The sequence below is a fragment of the Balaenoptera ricei genome, chromosome 2, assembly GCF_028023285.1.
Source record: "Balaenoptera ricei isolate mBalRic1 chromosome 2, mBalRic1.hap2, whole genome shotgun sequence".
Lineage (NCBI taxonomy): Eukaryota > Metazoa > Chordata > Mammalia > Artiodactyla > Balaenopteridae > Balaenoptera > Balaenoptera ricei.
In genome coordinates, this window is record NC_082640.1 from 7,269,306 (window position 1) to 7,285,236 (window position 15,931).

General features: G+C 45.0%; 1 protein-coding gene across 3 annotated transcripts in view; it reads left to right on the forward strand.

Annotated features, from left to right (window-relative positions):
- Nucleotides 1-15,931, forward strand: part of NMT2 (N-myristoyltransferase 2) — a 57,208-nt gene that overhangs the window by 15,725 nt on the left and 25,552 nt on the right. For 2 of the 3 annotated variants that reach the window (XM_059910175.1, XM_059910189.1), the window contains exon 2: nt 12,046-12,181. In XM_059910175.1, coding sequence (XP_059766158.1) covers nt 12,046-12,181 — 136 coding nt within the window. Of the gene's footprint in view, nt 1-10,879; nt 10,949-12,045; nt 12,182-15,931 lie in introns of those variants that run through there. The other variant, XM_059910183.1, reaches the window with a different exon arrangement.

Here is a 15,931-nt window from a genome sequence, read left to right on the forward strand (position 1 = left end):
TGCCAGCAGTGGGGAAGTGTGGTCTCGCTGACACGCTGTGAGCTCCCGGACGAAGCGGGGATGGATCTTTGTGGGCAGCTGGCGGTCTCTCTCTCACTTGTTTCTCCTGGGGCAACTGTAAAACGTTTACAGTTTCCTGTAAAATGTGTTACTTTGCTCATTCCATTAAGTCCTGTCTGCAGAATCCCTGAATATATCTTTGAAGAGATTTCCTGGATGTGCTTATTAAATTTAGTTTGACATTTCCGTGGCTGACAAGGAGTTTGTTGGTTTACACTTGGGGTTTGAATGTGCCAAAGATTCTCTTTAGGCACAGACGGAAGTGTCTTTCCTTCCTGGGGTAGCAAAATGGAGAGGCTTTTCCTTATGGATTTTTTGTACGAATTCTTGGGGAGGTGGGAAATGGAACTTCTGTTCTTAAAGAGCCAAGAGAGCTTTGTAAAAGGGCTGCATGATTTCCATGGTTAAACGTCTGGGATTCAGTAATCAGCCTCAGGCACTTAGAGTCTGAATCTTTTTCTTCCTCAGATTTCGAAGAAGAATCTTCTTGAGCTGGGATTTTCCTCTATTATCCTGAGCCCTTTGCAGCATCTTATCACCCCCCGGGGACAGGAATTTCACCTGCCACTTTTGCAACAGCTTTGATGAGATATAGTCCACATACCCTGTGATTCACCCATTTAAAGTGTACAATCCAGTGGCTTTCAGTATATTCACAGAGTTGTACAACTATCACCCCAATCAATTTTAGAACATTTTCGTCACCCCAGACTGAAACCCCGCATCCCTCCTCATCCTCCCAGCCCCTGACACCAACCACTGATCTACTTTCTCTCTCTCGATTTGCCTATTCTGAGCATTTCATATACATGGAGTCATACAGTGTATGGCCCTTTGTGACTGGCTTCTTTCATTCAGTGTAATGTTTTCACAGCTCGTCCATGTTGTTGCTTGTATCAATACTTTCTTTTGTTTACAATTTTTTAATTGCTGAATAATATTTATTATATGGATATGCCACATTTTCTTTATTCATTCATCAGTTGATGGATATTGGTGGTTTATACTTTTTGGCAGTTATGAAGAATGTTGCTATGAACATTTGTATACAAGTGTCTGTGTGCACAAATATTTTCGTTTCTCTTAGTCATAGACCTAGGAGTGGAACTGCTGAGTCATGTGGTAAATCTTTGTTTAGCATTTTGAGGAACTGCCACGCTGTTTTCCAAAGCGCCTGCACCATTTTCCATTCCCACCAGCAGTGTGTGAGGGTTCCAGGTTCTCCACATCCTCGCCAACACTTGTTATTATCTTTTTTGGTTACAGTTGTCCTAGTGAGGGACTAGTGGTATGCCTGTCAGCTCTGATTCCCAAATTCCAGTCTCTTTGAGGCTAGACCTCTTCCACCCTTCCCCTGCACCCAACACAGTGCTGAGTACATAGTAGATGGCGCAGTAAATACATGATAATAGGCTGCAATCAACTTCACCATGCAGGTTGGGGGAATTGTAGCTTTCAGAGATATTCTACTTCCTGGCAGTGTGTGATTGGAGCTACCCCAAGAATTATTCATTCATTCAACAAACATTTGTTATAAAAATCTACTAGTGTCAGGCATTAAAACATTAGCGATCTTAGGGATACACATAGGAATAGCTTTCTTCTGTACCCTGCACACACTGACACGAATGCGCACATAAATCACATAAGCACAGCACAGCAAGTTCACCACTTTGTGAGGTGCCAACCCTGGGAACACTGAGGGAGGAAAACCCGAAATAGTCAGACTCCCAAATCAGAGAATGTACAAAACCGTACCATCCATGGCATATTTCTAGCTCTGGTATCTGGCTGTGATATGTTTGTTTAAGCCCAATTGCTAGTCAGATATTTATGGAAGTCCTTAACTACTAGATGATTTTAAACATAAACATCACAATATATAGTACAGATTTGATTCTACTGATGGAAACAAACTGCTCATTTGGGGGTGGGAACGCATTACTGTTTTTAGACCACGAGGGTGCCACTTGGCGGGGTCTTCTCGTATCTCCAAAAATGAGCACTAGTTTCTATTCCAGGATTAGGGAGAACAGGGAAACACGAATCTATAGCTCATGCGCTTGTCTTTTAAACACTTCTTCTCACTATTGAACATGGCTTTCATGCTTTGACTCTACAGAGGAATGAATTACTTTAACTCAGAAAGTTTTCTGATTTTAATACATGAATAACTGCCAGAAAGAAGCGTCTGTCTGTGACCTAGATTTTGGGTGATGAGGCTGGCCCGTGGGATCCTCTAAGTGGCAAAGACCAAGCCCACAGTTCTGTCACGTTAAGTCAGCAAAACTTGGTCTCCCCCAGCACTACATGCAGCACGTGGGGACCTCTACTTCTCAGAGGCCTCTCGGGCCCCAACTGACGGAGGCCCATCCCCTCCCGATGCGTCATCTTGACAAGGCTCTGGGGCTCGCTGGGAGGGGAAGTCAGCAAAGAAGGAGGTGTGGCGGCCCTCACGTGCTCTCACCTGGGAGCAGGACCTGTTCCACCTCCTCAGCTTCCATTGGCTCAGCCTGCTCAGGCCTACCTTTCTCACTTGGGGGGGGTGGGGGGGTGGGATGCGGAGTGTATGCGTCATCCTCTGGAACGTCCACAGGAGGGGAATTCAGAAATGTCGGTGAGCACAGACAGTGTTTACATGAGTAGGAAAACCCCAGTTCTCCTTCTGTGTTCTCCTGACTGTCACTGCTGTCACCCTCAGCGCTTCGGACACCAGGTGTCGGGGGCTCCCCACACCGAGCATTCCTGCAGCGCTAGCACGGGCTGGGGTCCTACCATATAACTCGATTCTGACACTCTCTGCCTGGAGGCGGCGTCAGATCCCACAGGTTGAGGGCTCAGTCCCGCCAGACTGCCCCCTCCCCGCTTCAGATGCCAATCCTAAGTCCAGGTTGTCACCTGTGCTTCTGACCGACCAGCTACAAATTGGAGTTGCCTAAGAACCCCTCCTCGGATTCGATTAATTTGAATCCACAGAACTCAGGAAAACACTTTTTACCGTTCACCAGTTGATTGTGAAAGAACGTGGTAAAGGATACAGATGAACACCCAGATGGGCAAGGTGTGCGGGGGACGGGTGCCCATGCCCTGTCCGGGCACCACCCTCCCAACACCTCCACGTGTTCACCAACCTGGAAGCTCTCTGAACCCTGCACTTCTGGGGACTTTTATGAAGGCTTATGATCGATCATTAACTGCATTCCCAGCCCCTCTCCCCTCTCTGGGGAACTGGAGACGGAGCTGAAAATTTCAGGCTTCTGATCATGGCTTGGTCTTTGTTGTGACCATCCAGGAGCCCACGCAGAGGCACCTCACTGGAGCAAAAGACATTGCTCGCTCCCAGGAAATTCCAAGGGTTTTAGGAGCTCTGTGCCAGGGACTGGGGTCAAAGACCAATGTATATTTTCTCTATTATTTCACACGTTTTTTAAAGAAATGGGAGACCTTCTGTTCTTAGGGAGCTTACACTCTAGTGGGGAAAGAGGTAAGAGCACCGGCTTTTGAGTGTGCTAGATGGGAGGGTACTCAGAGGGCAGAAGGGTCACTGAGTTAGGAGCACCTACTTCAGGTTAGAAAGCAGCAAGAAGGGTTCTCGGAAGAGGTGATTCTTGGCCCAAATCTTTTTTTTTTTTTTTGAGGTATAGTTGATGTACAATGTTGTGTGAATTTCTGCTGTACAAAAAAGTGATTCAGTTATACATATATACATATACATTCTTTTTTTTTTCTTTTCCATTATGGTTTATCACAGGATATTGAATATAGTTCTCTGTGCTATATAGTAGGACCTTGTTGTTTATCCATTCTATATATAAAAGCTCACATCTGCTGACCCCAAACTCCAACTCCACCCCTCCCCCAGCCCCCTCCCCCTTGGCAACCAAGTGTCTGTTCTCTATGTCCGTGATTCTGTTTCTGTTTCATAGGTAAGTTCATTTGTGTCATATTTGAGATTACACATATAAGTGATATCATATGGTATTTGTCTTTCTCTTTCTGACTTACTTCACTTAGTATGATAATCTCTAGGTCCATTCATGTTGCTGCAAATGGATTTTATTTAATTCTTTTTTATGGCTGAGTAGTACTCCATTGTATATATGGAATACCACATCTTCTTTATTCATCTGTCGATGGACATTTAGGTTGTTTCCACATATTGGCTATCATGAAGAGTGCTGCTATGAACGTAGGGGTACATGTATCTTTTTTGAATTATAGTTTTGTCTGGATATATACCCAGGAGTGGGATTGCTGGATCATATGGCAACTCTATTTTTATTTTTCTGAGAAACCTCCATACTGTCTTCCACAGTGGCTGCACCAACTTACATTCCCACCAACAGTGTAGGAGGGTTTCCTTTTCTCCACACCCTCCCCAGCATTTATTGTTTGTAGATTTTGTGATGATGGCCTTTCTGACTGGTGTGAGGTGATACCTCATTGTGGTTTTGATTTGCATTTCTCTAATAATTAGCAATGTGGAGCATCCTTTCACGTGTCTATTGTCTTGGCGTAAATCTTGAACGAAAAGCAATCTGCCAGGAAATGAAGGAGAGAAGGGTGTCCTGGCAGAGGAAACAGCATGCCTAAATGTGTAGTAATAACAGTACCTATCAGTCACTGAGTGGCTTACTCCACGCCAGACGCTAAGCTGCACAATGTGCAGGCTCCGCCTCATTTAATTTCCCATAAGCCTCCCATCTGTTGTTGGGAGCCATCTGTGTTGTCTGTTGCCTTAAGAATATATGCTCCATAGGACAGGACGTTGCTTCGTTCATTGCTGTATCTTTATGTTCCAGTAACTTGCTGTTTAATAAGCCAGCAACCATTTTATTCGGCTCACAGATGCTGTGGGTTAGGAATTTGGAAAGGGCATGGCTGGAGGGAGTTCTGGCTGGGGGTCTCATGGGGTCACAGTCAGATTTCAGCTGAGGCTGCAGTCAGCTGAAGGCGCCCCTGCAGTGGGCGCCCAGGGGGGCTCACTCACGTGACTGTCCGTCCACGCTGGCTGTTGACTAGAGCCCAGCCACGTGGCCTCACCAGCAGGCGCATCTCTAGCAGTGGGTGGGAGCTTCTCGCCTAGACTGGGAAGTCATATATTGACACGTCTGTTGTGAATGATTGGTTGTGAGTCACAAGCCCGTCCACGTTCGAGGGGAGGGGAGCTAGATTCCATCGTTCATTGGGAGGAGTCCTAAAAAATTTGAGGATGTATTGAATTGAAAGCTACCACAGTCCATCTTCTGGCCATTAAAAGGATGCACATTCTCCCCCAGGTAGAACACATTTACCCTCTCTGAGGCTCTCCCGCAAATCATACCGCGTTTTGGCATATATATGAGGCTCAGGCTTGAAGTGCAGGACCTCATCATCTAAACCAAGTCTAGGTGGATGAGGGCCCTCAGAGTCCATCTCAGTACCCGTGAACTGAGCAGGTGTGTTGTCTGCTCCCCACACGCCCGTTGTGGAAGGACGGACAGATATAGGGGAGCCACGGTGGTGGTTCCATTCAAAAAGGGGGAAGTGGCACAGCACAGCCGGTGGTCCGTAGCAGTTCTGAAATCCAACCAGGAACCTGTTGCCAGTCCCTTGGTTTGAGTTCAGTCCTAATCTTCAGGAGCTGCTCTCCATGGCTCTGGCCTCCGTCCCTTGGGCTCTGGGTTCTGCCCTTTAAATCCTCCTTCCAAAAGAAAAGATGATTTTCCATCTGAGTGAGTGACCTTCTCTGTCTGCTTCCTGCCTGTAAAAGGCTGAGGGTCCAAAGGCCTCTTTGCATTCTGTCCTGCTCTGTCTCTTTCAAGCTGGTGTAATTCTTTAAAAAATGCACTGGACTTGCTGTTTCAATGTATAATCCAGTGGTCCCCAACCTTTTTGGCACCATGGACCAGTTTCATGGAAGACATTTTTTCCACGGATGGGGAGGGGTGGGGGGATGGGTCAGGCGGCAATGCAAGCGATGGGAAGAGGCAGATGAAGCTTCACTCGCTCACCCGCCGCTCACCTCCAGCCGTGTGGCCCGGTTCCCAACAGGCTGCAGACGGGTACCAGTCTACAGCCCGGGGGTGGGGGACCCCTGGTATAATCCACTGTACTGTACAAAAGCCACACCCACCAATCTCTTCTTCAAGATAAGCTTTTCTCTACCTTGGTCTTTATGTGAGGTTGAACGTCCGGAAGATTTAGAAGCTGTACTGTTTAGAGAGCGAATAGAAGAGGCACATCCTTCAGAAACTGAGAGGGCGTTTTGTCTGTTTGGAATGGTCTGTGGAGCACCACCTTGGATCTTTCTGAGGTCCTGGCCACAGCTCCATCCAGGTTTGACTTTCTGTCCTGAGACCATTTCTTAATATGTGCAGCCTTTGCCTTCCAGAGATGCTGGGGATGGGGGACAGTTTAATTTTGAGTCTAGCAAGTCCTGCCTGGGTTCATGTTCTCTCTAACTTCCTCTCAGCTGCTGAGCAGCTCATTCTTGAGTTAATCTCTCTCCGCTCCCATTTTCTTAGAGGACAGCTGGGAGAAGCCAGCACAATTTCAACCATCTGCCCAGAAATCGTTTTAGATTTCCATGCTCATTAGGTCCTTTTTCTATTTCCCACGTTATCTCTGGCAGCAGTTTTATAAACATTCCTCTACTACGAGGGTCCCCTTCCGTCGATCTTCCCATATCATTTCCTTATTTTCCCAAGCCCTCACCACCAGCCTCCTTGAGACCGTCAGGCTTTTGCTTACAGTCGCCGCAGGGTCTTTCCACCTGGTCTGAAAGCCAGGGCCGTGTGTTTTGGGTTTTTGTTACAGCAGCCCTCCACTTTCACACCCCACCGTTTCTGGCTGAGTTTTTATTGCTGCATGCAACATTGTTACAGGCCTGGTGACACAAAACAGCGTTGCTTTATCAGGCTTGCAGATCCGGTGGGTGAGGAGGTTGGGAAAGGCAATTCCTCATCGAGGGTCTCTTGTGCATTTATAGACAGATGTTGCCTTGGGCTGGAGTCTTCTGCAGACTTGACCACGCTGGGCATTCATGAGGGCTCCCTCCCGTGGCTGCAGTGGGTGGTCTCAGGGCAGTCAGACCTCTTACGTGGCTCCTGGCTGCGCCCAGACCTGAGCATCCCAAGGGAGCCATGTGGACACTGCGTGGTCTTTCGTGACCTAGTCTCAGAAGTCACGTAGTGTCACTTACACTGGTTACGAGCAAGTGACGAGCCTGCCCAGACTCAAGAGGAGGGAAAGAGACCCCCACATCTGGATGGGAGAAGCATCAAAGAATTGGCAGACATGTTTTGAAACCGCTTGCACCTGGAGCAGCGTCTGGCAACAAGTAGACCTTGCCATGCAATTGTATCCAATGAGTAGGCACTTCCGCCTCTCTTATTATATCTGCTTGTTAGTCTTTGGGTGCTACAGTGTGACCCCTGTAATAACAAGCTATGTTATAATGGGGCTTTCTTGTATTTGAAACATATTTTTGAAAAGTAGGAATACAGGACTTCACATTCTATGCATTTTATTCCAAATGAATTAGAAAGCTAAATATTTTTCCCCAAAAGTCATAAAGCTAAAAGAGAAAAAGTTAGAGAAGGACACTTATGTAATTTTGGAATTGAGAAGACTTTCTAAGCAAGATTTAAAAGCCAAAAAGCCACAAGGGAAAAATTTTAAATATTAGACCCCATAAAATTTTTAAGTGTCTGTACAGGAAAAAATACCATAAGTTAAGTGGAATGCTAAAAACTAAACTGTGTAAAGTATTTACAGTCTAAACAGTAGACAACAAACTAGGCAATGGAATATAAGCAGAGGGTAGTATCTCTCATAGGCCTGTTGTGAGGATTAAATGAGATTAAAGTGCCCAAAGTAAAAATTCTTAATAAATGACAGGTTCTATCCATGCTTTTATAAAGGGCACCTACAAATCATTTTTTTTAAGATGGCTAATGGAAAAAGAATATGAATGAGCTATTCGTGGAAAAATATAAATGGTCTCTAAACATATAAAAAGATATGTAGGGCTTCTCTGGTGGCGCAGTGGTTGAGAATCCGCCTGCCAATGCAGGGGACACGGGTTCAATCCCTGGTCCGGGAAGACCCCACATGCCGCGGAGCAACTAAGCCCGTGCGCCACAACTGCTGAGCCTGCGCTCTAGAGCCCGCGAGCCACAACTACTGAGCCCATGCGCCACAACTACTGAAGCCCGTGCACCTAGAGCCCGTGCTCCACAACAAGAGAAGCCACTGCTGTGAGAAGCCCACACACCGCAGTGAAGAGTAGCCCTGGCTCACACAACTAGAGAAGGCCCACGCACAGCAACAAAGACCCAACGCAGCCAAAAATAAATAAAATAAATAAATTTATTTAAAAAAAAAAAGATATGTAGCCCCACTCCTGGTTAACTAAAGGAACATTAAGTCTACAGTGAAATGTTTTTCTACCTATCAGATTGTCAGGTATGAAAAAGAATGGTTATATTTCAGTGCTGGCCAAGATGTAGGGAAATTGCTGTTCTCATTTACTGTTCGGTCCTTTATTCTTCTACAGGTAAGGTAATTTTTCGTCTCTGGCTCCTTTCAGCTTTGATTTTCTGTAGTTTGAAAATGATTTGCCAAGGTGCCATTTGGGGGGCATGTTGGGCACCAACATCTTGTTTGGTGTTCTCTGAGCTTCTTGGACCTGTGGGTTAGCACCTGCTGTTGACCTGGGGAAATCCCCAGTCATTATTGTTTCAAGTATTTCTCCTGATTCTTTCTCTTCTCCTTCTGGTGCTCCCATTACACATATATTATATTCTCCGTAGTTTTCCCACAGTCCTCAGGCGTTCTGTTCTGTTTTTTCCATCTTTCTTCTCTTTGCTTTTCAGGTTTAGGGGGGTCTCTGAGGTTTCCACTGCTATATCCTCAAGCTCAGAGATTCTGTCCTCAGCCACGTCCAGTCTACTAATAAGCCCGTCAAAGACATTCTTCATTTCTGTCGCAGCGTTTTTGATTCTTCTCGGTTCTTTCTTAGGATTTCATCTCTGCTTACATTGCCCGTCTGTTCTCGTACGCTGTCTACTCTGTCCATTTGAGCCCTTAGCATATTAATCATAGTTGTTTCAAATCCCAGGCCCGATCATTCCACCGTCCCTGCCACGTCTGGCTCTGATGCTTGCTGTATCTTTTCCAACCGCGTTTTTGGCCTTTTGGAACGCCTTGCAGTTTTTTCTTGATAGCCAGACGTGATGTCCTGGGTAAAAGGAGCTGCTGTAAGTAGGCCTTTGGTCATGCGGTGGTGAGGCGTGTGGGGCAGGAGGCATTGCAGGGTCCTGTGATCCGGCCTCAGGCTTTTAGTGAGCCTGCGCCCCTGGACCGTGAGCTCACAGATGGGAACAGATGGCTAACGGGGGCTGGAGCCAGGTATTTCTTTCCCCCAGATTAGTTACGCTCTGACCGTAGCCCAGCTGCTTAGGCTCTGGTTGACTAGTTTCTGCTGAGGACAGGCCTTGTTAAGAAGCACAGAACGTCTGGCCGATTTCAGAAATGATTCCTCTTCCCCTCCCTCTACCAGAAGCACGAGGGGATTTTTCGCCGCTCTCTTCTGTGGGAACCTGACTGCGCTCCTGGGGGTAAAACTCACACAAGCGTGGGAGCCCCTGTGACTGGGCTCGTAACTCCCGGGCTTGTCCACATGTAGCCTCCAGGGCTCTGTGAATCGCGGTCCAGGGGTTCCTGCCTGAGCGCCGGCTCCCATGGAGGTTTCCACGCGTGAGTCTCTGCTCCCAGAAGCTGTCTCTCCAACCTTGGGGGCAGCAGTTTGTCCTGTGTCCTTGCCTCCCTCCCTTAGGGATCTCAGAAGAACTGTTGATTTTTCAGCATGCTGGGATGGAGTGGTGACTTCCAAGCTCCTTGTATTCAGAACCAGAAACTGATTTACTGTTGGTATAGTGGAAACTGGAATAGTAATTAGTAAAGCAGGCTTAACTATCCACTGAAACTAAAAATGTGCATGCCCTCTGACCTCACATTTCCACCTTTGGACATACTAGCATGAATGCACAAAGATGTAAGTACCAGAGTATTTTTTGCAGCAGCATATTTTATATAGGAATGGTTACATAAAATATGATATACTAACACAATGGAATGCTACCCAGTTGCTAAAAAGAAATGAGGTAGCTCAATATATCCTGACATGGAAAGAAAGAAATCCAAGACACATTTGTTAAGTGGAAGGAGAAAAAAAGCCAGGTTTCAAAATAGTGTGTTTAAGATTCAATTTTTGTTGAAAACTTACTCGTAGTAAAAACGAAGGCATGCTTAGAGAAGAAAGACTATTTTAGAAGAATTTATACCAGAAGAACTATTGGCTGCCTTTGAGGGACCCTGTTATAAGGCTGTTAATTAATGACATTTGTGTCTTATATAATGAATATGTATTTGATAATTAGGTAAAAATTCAAGAAAGAAAATAGGAACAGATAGAGCTAATTAAGAACAATAGAACAGAATTGCTTATTTCCATCACTTTTCCCTGCATCAGGGGATAATGCAATAATAATCTCTGACTCGAAATTTGAATTTACCTTCTGGGAATACTGTGGGAGAGTAGGCCCAAAGAAAGAGAAATTTTAAATCTCCTTGTGTCTCTTTTTCTCTTTCAGAAGATTACAGCTCTAAGATGACAAGGGTTCCAAACAAATGTTTTACCAGTGAACTTATTTTTTTTCTTGTAGAGTTTTTTTTATTGTTAATCCTTCTAATAAAAATCTTTATTAGAAAAAGTGCCACCCCCAGCAGAGATGCCCTTTCTTTGGTTCTCTTGTGTCAAGATTCGTGGTTTGTTGTGCCCAAGAGATGTTTATAATGGAATATTTTACGACATGTATCTCTCCCTGAAAAGGCTGATTAAAAAGTAAGTTAGTGGAGCAGTGATACCTGTGAAAGCTATTTGACTTTGGTGATAAAATAGAGTTTATTGCTACAGTTTTCCTGCTTAAATGACATCTAAGCACCCTGCAGGATGACTGAGCGTAGACTAATATTCTTCTGAGTTCCTGGACCCGGTTCCAGTGGGGAGGTAGGGGTGGAGGGTTTCCACATAGCCCCAAGCAATTCTCAGACGCCAGCTGGGTGTCCTGAAATTCATCTCAGTTCTGACACCATCTACGCAGAGACAGCATCAGATCCCACAGGTTAGGGGCTCAGTCCCATGAGACTATCCCCCCCGACCCCTCCAAGGCATAAACCCAGGTTGTCACATGTGCTTCTGACCGGGCTACAGACTGGAGGTTCCTAAGACCCCCCTCCTTAGGTTCGGTCAATTTGCTAGAGCAGCTCACAGAACTCAGAGAAACATTTACTTTCTAGATCACCTGTTTATTATAAAAGGATGTAACTCAGAAACAGCCAGATGGAAGAGATGCACAGGGCAAGGTATGGGGAAGGGGCGCAGAGCTTCCATGTCCTCTCCAGGCGCCACTGTCCCCAAATCTCCACGTGGAGAGAAATCACCAACCTGGAAGCTCTCTGAACCCCCATCCTGTTGGGTTTTTATGGAGGCTCCCTTACATAGGCATGATTGATTACATCATTGGCCATTGGTGTTCGATTCAACCTCCAGCCCCAGGGAGATGAGATTGAAAATTCCAACCCTCTAATCACAGGGTTGGCTCCCCTGGCGACCTGCCCCCGTCCTTAGATGCTTCCAGAAGTGACCTCCTTAACATGACATAAGGGACACCTTTAAGTTCTAATCTGTTAGGAAACTCCAAGTGTTTTGGAAGCTGTGACCCAGGAGCCATGGATCAAGACCAAATACAGATGAAAAATATATATTTTGGTCATCTGAAAAAATATATATTTTTTATCAATCAGAATATTGCACGTCCTAACTTAGTTTTTCCCTCCTGTGTATAACATGTGTTTTTCCTAAATGATTAATTTCATGCAATTCAGATTTTACATAATGACCTGTTGTTGTTTTTACAAACCCTGTGAATTTCCTAACAGAAGTCCCGGAGGTGATTTGGGTGCCAAAAAGAAAAAGAAGAAACAGAAGAGAAAAAAGGAGAAACCGAATTCCGGAGGCACCAAGTCAGACTCGGCATCTGATTCCCAGGAGATTAAAATTCAGCCGCCTTCAAAAGTGAGAACCATGCTTTATTTTAACCTCCGTGGTGTCCCATGCGTGTGAAAGCGGGTCCGGGCAGCTTAGGCGAGTGCCCTGTTGGGTCAGAGGTGTAGTTAGGGTGTTGCCGTGACTGTGTGCTGCGTGGTCACAGCAGGGTATTTACAGCCTTCCCAGAACTGACGCTGGCACCCAGAAAACTAAGAGGTCCGTGCTGGGCTTCTGTGTGTGTGTGTATTCTGCCCACATTCCCCCTTTCTCAGTGAATTAGTACGTAGGTTGTAGTCATAGAAGAAAGTCTCACCGTGACCTTGTTAGGTTTTTGTTTCTGGTTTTTAGGGGGTTTTTTTGTAGTTAGGCTTAATATTTGATTCCCTTTTGTTCAGAAGATATTCACATTTTCATTTTTCTGGGTGTCTAATTACCTGAATAGCACAGCACCATCTTGCAGCAGGTTTCAGCAGGAGCAACCATGGGTAAGTCTCACGTTGACTTTGCCTTGGACCAGTCTGCAGCGGCCATTCTTAATTCTGTTGCCAAGGGTAGGAAGTAACCCATTTTGGACCAAACCAGAAGTGGTCTTGCTGGGCCCTGCATCTTTGTATGCTTCTGGAGATGCCGATGCTAGGCGCCACTTCCCTAGGGCCACGCATCATCCTGGCTGTGAACAGGGACCTTGTGTGCTGGGCCCAAGGAAACACAGAGCCCTCGATGCCAGAAACTCACAGTGAAAAGGGGTAGAGTTAGAAGTATAACAAAGCAGAGGTTATCTGATTGTTGTAGCTCCAAGTAAGTTGGGTAGTGCATGGTATCATGGCAGGAGCTCGGTCCTGCCCCAAAGCTCTCAGGCTGTGAGGCTTTGCCAGGCTCTGCCCCTCCTTAAGCTCATTTCATCTGCAACTTGGGGACATGCCTCCTCCCCAGCTCATAGGTTGTTAATGAGGTCACAATCAGACCATCTTTATAACATGGTTTTTATACCATGTAAAGCAGCGGTCCCCAACCTTTTCGGCACCAGGGACTGGTTTCGTGGAAGACAGTTTTTCCATGGACCAGGGTTGGGGGGATGGTTTCGGGATGATTCAAGCACATTACATTTATTGTGCACTTTATTTCTATTATTATTACATTGTAATATATAATAAAATAATTATACAACTCACCATAATGCTGACAGGAGGCGGAGCTCAGGCGGTAACGCGAGCGATGGGGAGCGGCTGTAAATACAGATGCAGCTTCTCTCACTCACCCGCCACTCGCCTCCTGCTGTGCAGCCCGATTCCTAACAGGCCACGGACCGGTACCAGTCCGTGGCCCTGGGGGTGGGACCTCTGCTGTGAAGCACAGTGTATACATGGCAGTTGTTACCATTACGCCAGTTTTGTGGGGGTCTCAGTTTTTTTTCTTGCACAAACTTTACATCTTACGACGTTGAGTGAGTCTTGCAGGTAGTTTTGTTGCCATTGTTACCTGTTTTACACATAAGGACCAGGAATCACTGAGAAGGAAAATTCCTTGCCCCAATTTTTCCCTGATTGCCTTTGTGGGGTGAGAAGAAAGTGCAGTTTCCCTCACTAGCTTTTCAACTTGCTTCTCTGGTAATAAATAGTCTATCCACAGACATAAGTTCCAAGGTAACTCATATAAGGTGCACCGTAAGCTGGCAAGATATCTTTTCCATTTCTCATTGTTACTTCATCAGACAAATGTGTTATTTACATGCAGTTGTGACCGTCTCCTTATTCTTTCTGTCATCACCATCAGCTGCTGCCCAGCCCTGTACCCCTGGTGATTTAGGGCCCTTCCCCTGCCTCTGGTCACTTATAAGAAACTACAGAACGGGAATTTGGGATTAGCAGAGGCAGACTAGTATATGTAGGATGGATAAACAACAAAGTCCTACTGTATAGCGTGGGGAACTATATTCAATATCCTGTGACAAACCACAATGGAAAAGAATATGAAAAAAAAATACATATATGTATAACTGAGTCACTTTGCTGTACAGCAGGAATTAACACAGCATTGTAAATCAGCTATACTTCTTAAATTTTTAAAAATTAAAAAATAAAATGAGTGGGTGGTTGGAGTTTAAAAAAAAAAAGAAGAAAAAGAAACTACAGCCAGGCAAGGCAGGAGGAACTGCTACCATGGTATGGTAGAGAAATTCTTTTCTTTTTTCATGAAGACTAAGTCAAAATTGTTTTAATGTGGGCTTTTTACTGCATTTTAAAAACTGCGGCTCCTTTCCCTGAAACTGATGCCAGCTCTACATTAACACCGTCAATTACAGTGACCTTTAGAGATTCTTCAGTTTAGAGAATATTGTGGTCTACGCTCAAGAACCAAAATAAAATGATATTTGGGTTCTTGTACACTTCTTAGTGATGAAGGACTTGAACATTTTTTCCAAGGTATTAAATTGGAAAATAATGGGCAAAGAGAACAGTTGATGTTTAGTATTTCCCAAGGAGCAGATATGGAGGAAAAGAGGCGTGTCTGACTCTTACACCAGAATATGATAGTGGGAGGCTAATGCGGGGTCAATACACATTCTCACCTTTCCGAACACCCCATCTGGTGCTGCTGTGGTAGGTGATTGGATAGGTTTAAGACTTTATCATAGCTGAGTTTTCCTTACTGCTCTGTCGCTCTGGATTTGAAAGTTGTACTTACTTGAATCTACTCTGAGTGTCATCTATAAAAATATTGACTCACTATATTGTACACCTGAAGCTAATATAATATTGTGAATCAACCTAACTTCAATAAAAAACGAAAGCATTTAATAGTGAGCATTGGAATATGACTATTTCATGAATGGTGATTTCATGTAAAGACTGCTGGTCAACCTGCCAAGGCAGAAAGCACTCTGAAGCCTTCTTCATGCAGACGGGGTACCATCATTGGCTCCTTTGGAACAAAGATGCTGATGCATGTTTGTTACAAAAGGGTTGGAGTTTGATGTAGTCCTGTTAGAGGATTTAACTCAAATAGCAGGAAAGAAGGGTTACCGTGGCAAATTCGGTGCAGATACTGTAGGTACATTTTTGTAAGACTGGGTTCTACTTGGCCTATTTTAAGATAAACGGGTGCATGTTCAAGCATTACTAGCTGAAATATGCTGTGCTCTCACCTTATGTAAGTTGCAGGTCTCCTAGTTGATTGTACTGTTGAGGGTTCAAGTGAATGTAAATTTCATTTTGCTAGAAATCAGTTACTTTTGTGTGGGAGGTTCAAAAGAGGCCCAAACAAGAGAAATATAAAGATACAGTAAATTAGAACAACAAAATTATTTTGTTAAATTAGTATGTGTCATTGGTATATATGAACCTGATGATTCAGACATCAATCAAAATGTAAGATAAATGGCTTACAAAATTTGTGGCAGTCCTGGGTGATGCTGTTAGACTTCCAAGAGGAGACATTAAGACTTCAAGCTACCTCTGGTTAGACTCCAGCACTTTGTTTCTTGGAATCATTTTAGGGGCAAGAATCTTAAGGGGACCCAGTGAGTAAAGCCACCACAGGATGGTCTTTATTAAGTAAACCCTGTTTTGTACTGGGTCAAACAAGCAAGCTTCCCAGATTAAAAGATTTGCTCCAGACCACAGACTTCAGACTCAAAACGGAACAGAAGTGCAGAGCTGCTGTTAATAAACCATTGAGGGTCGATGGTACCTTTCCTTGGTGCCCATGGTGTTGACATACAGGGAAACCGAAGACTCTGAGACGCCTTCTAACCAATTCTGAACCCACAGTGAAGAG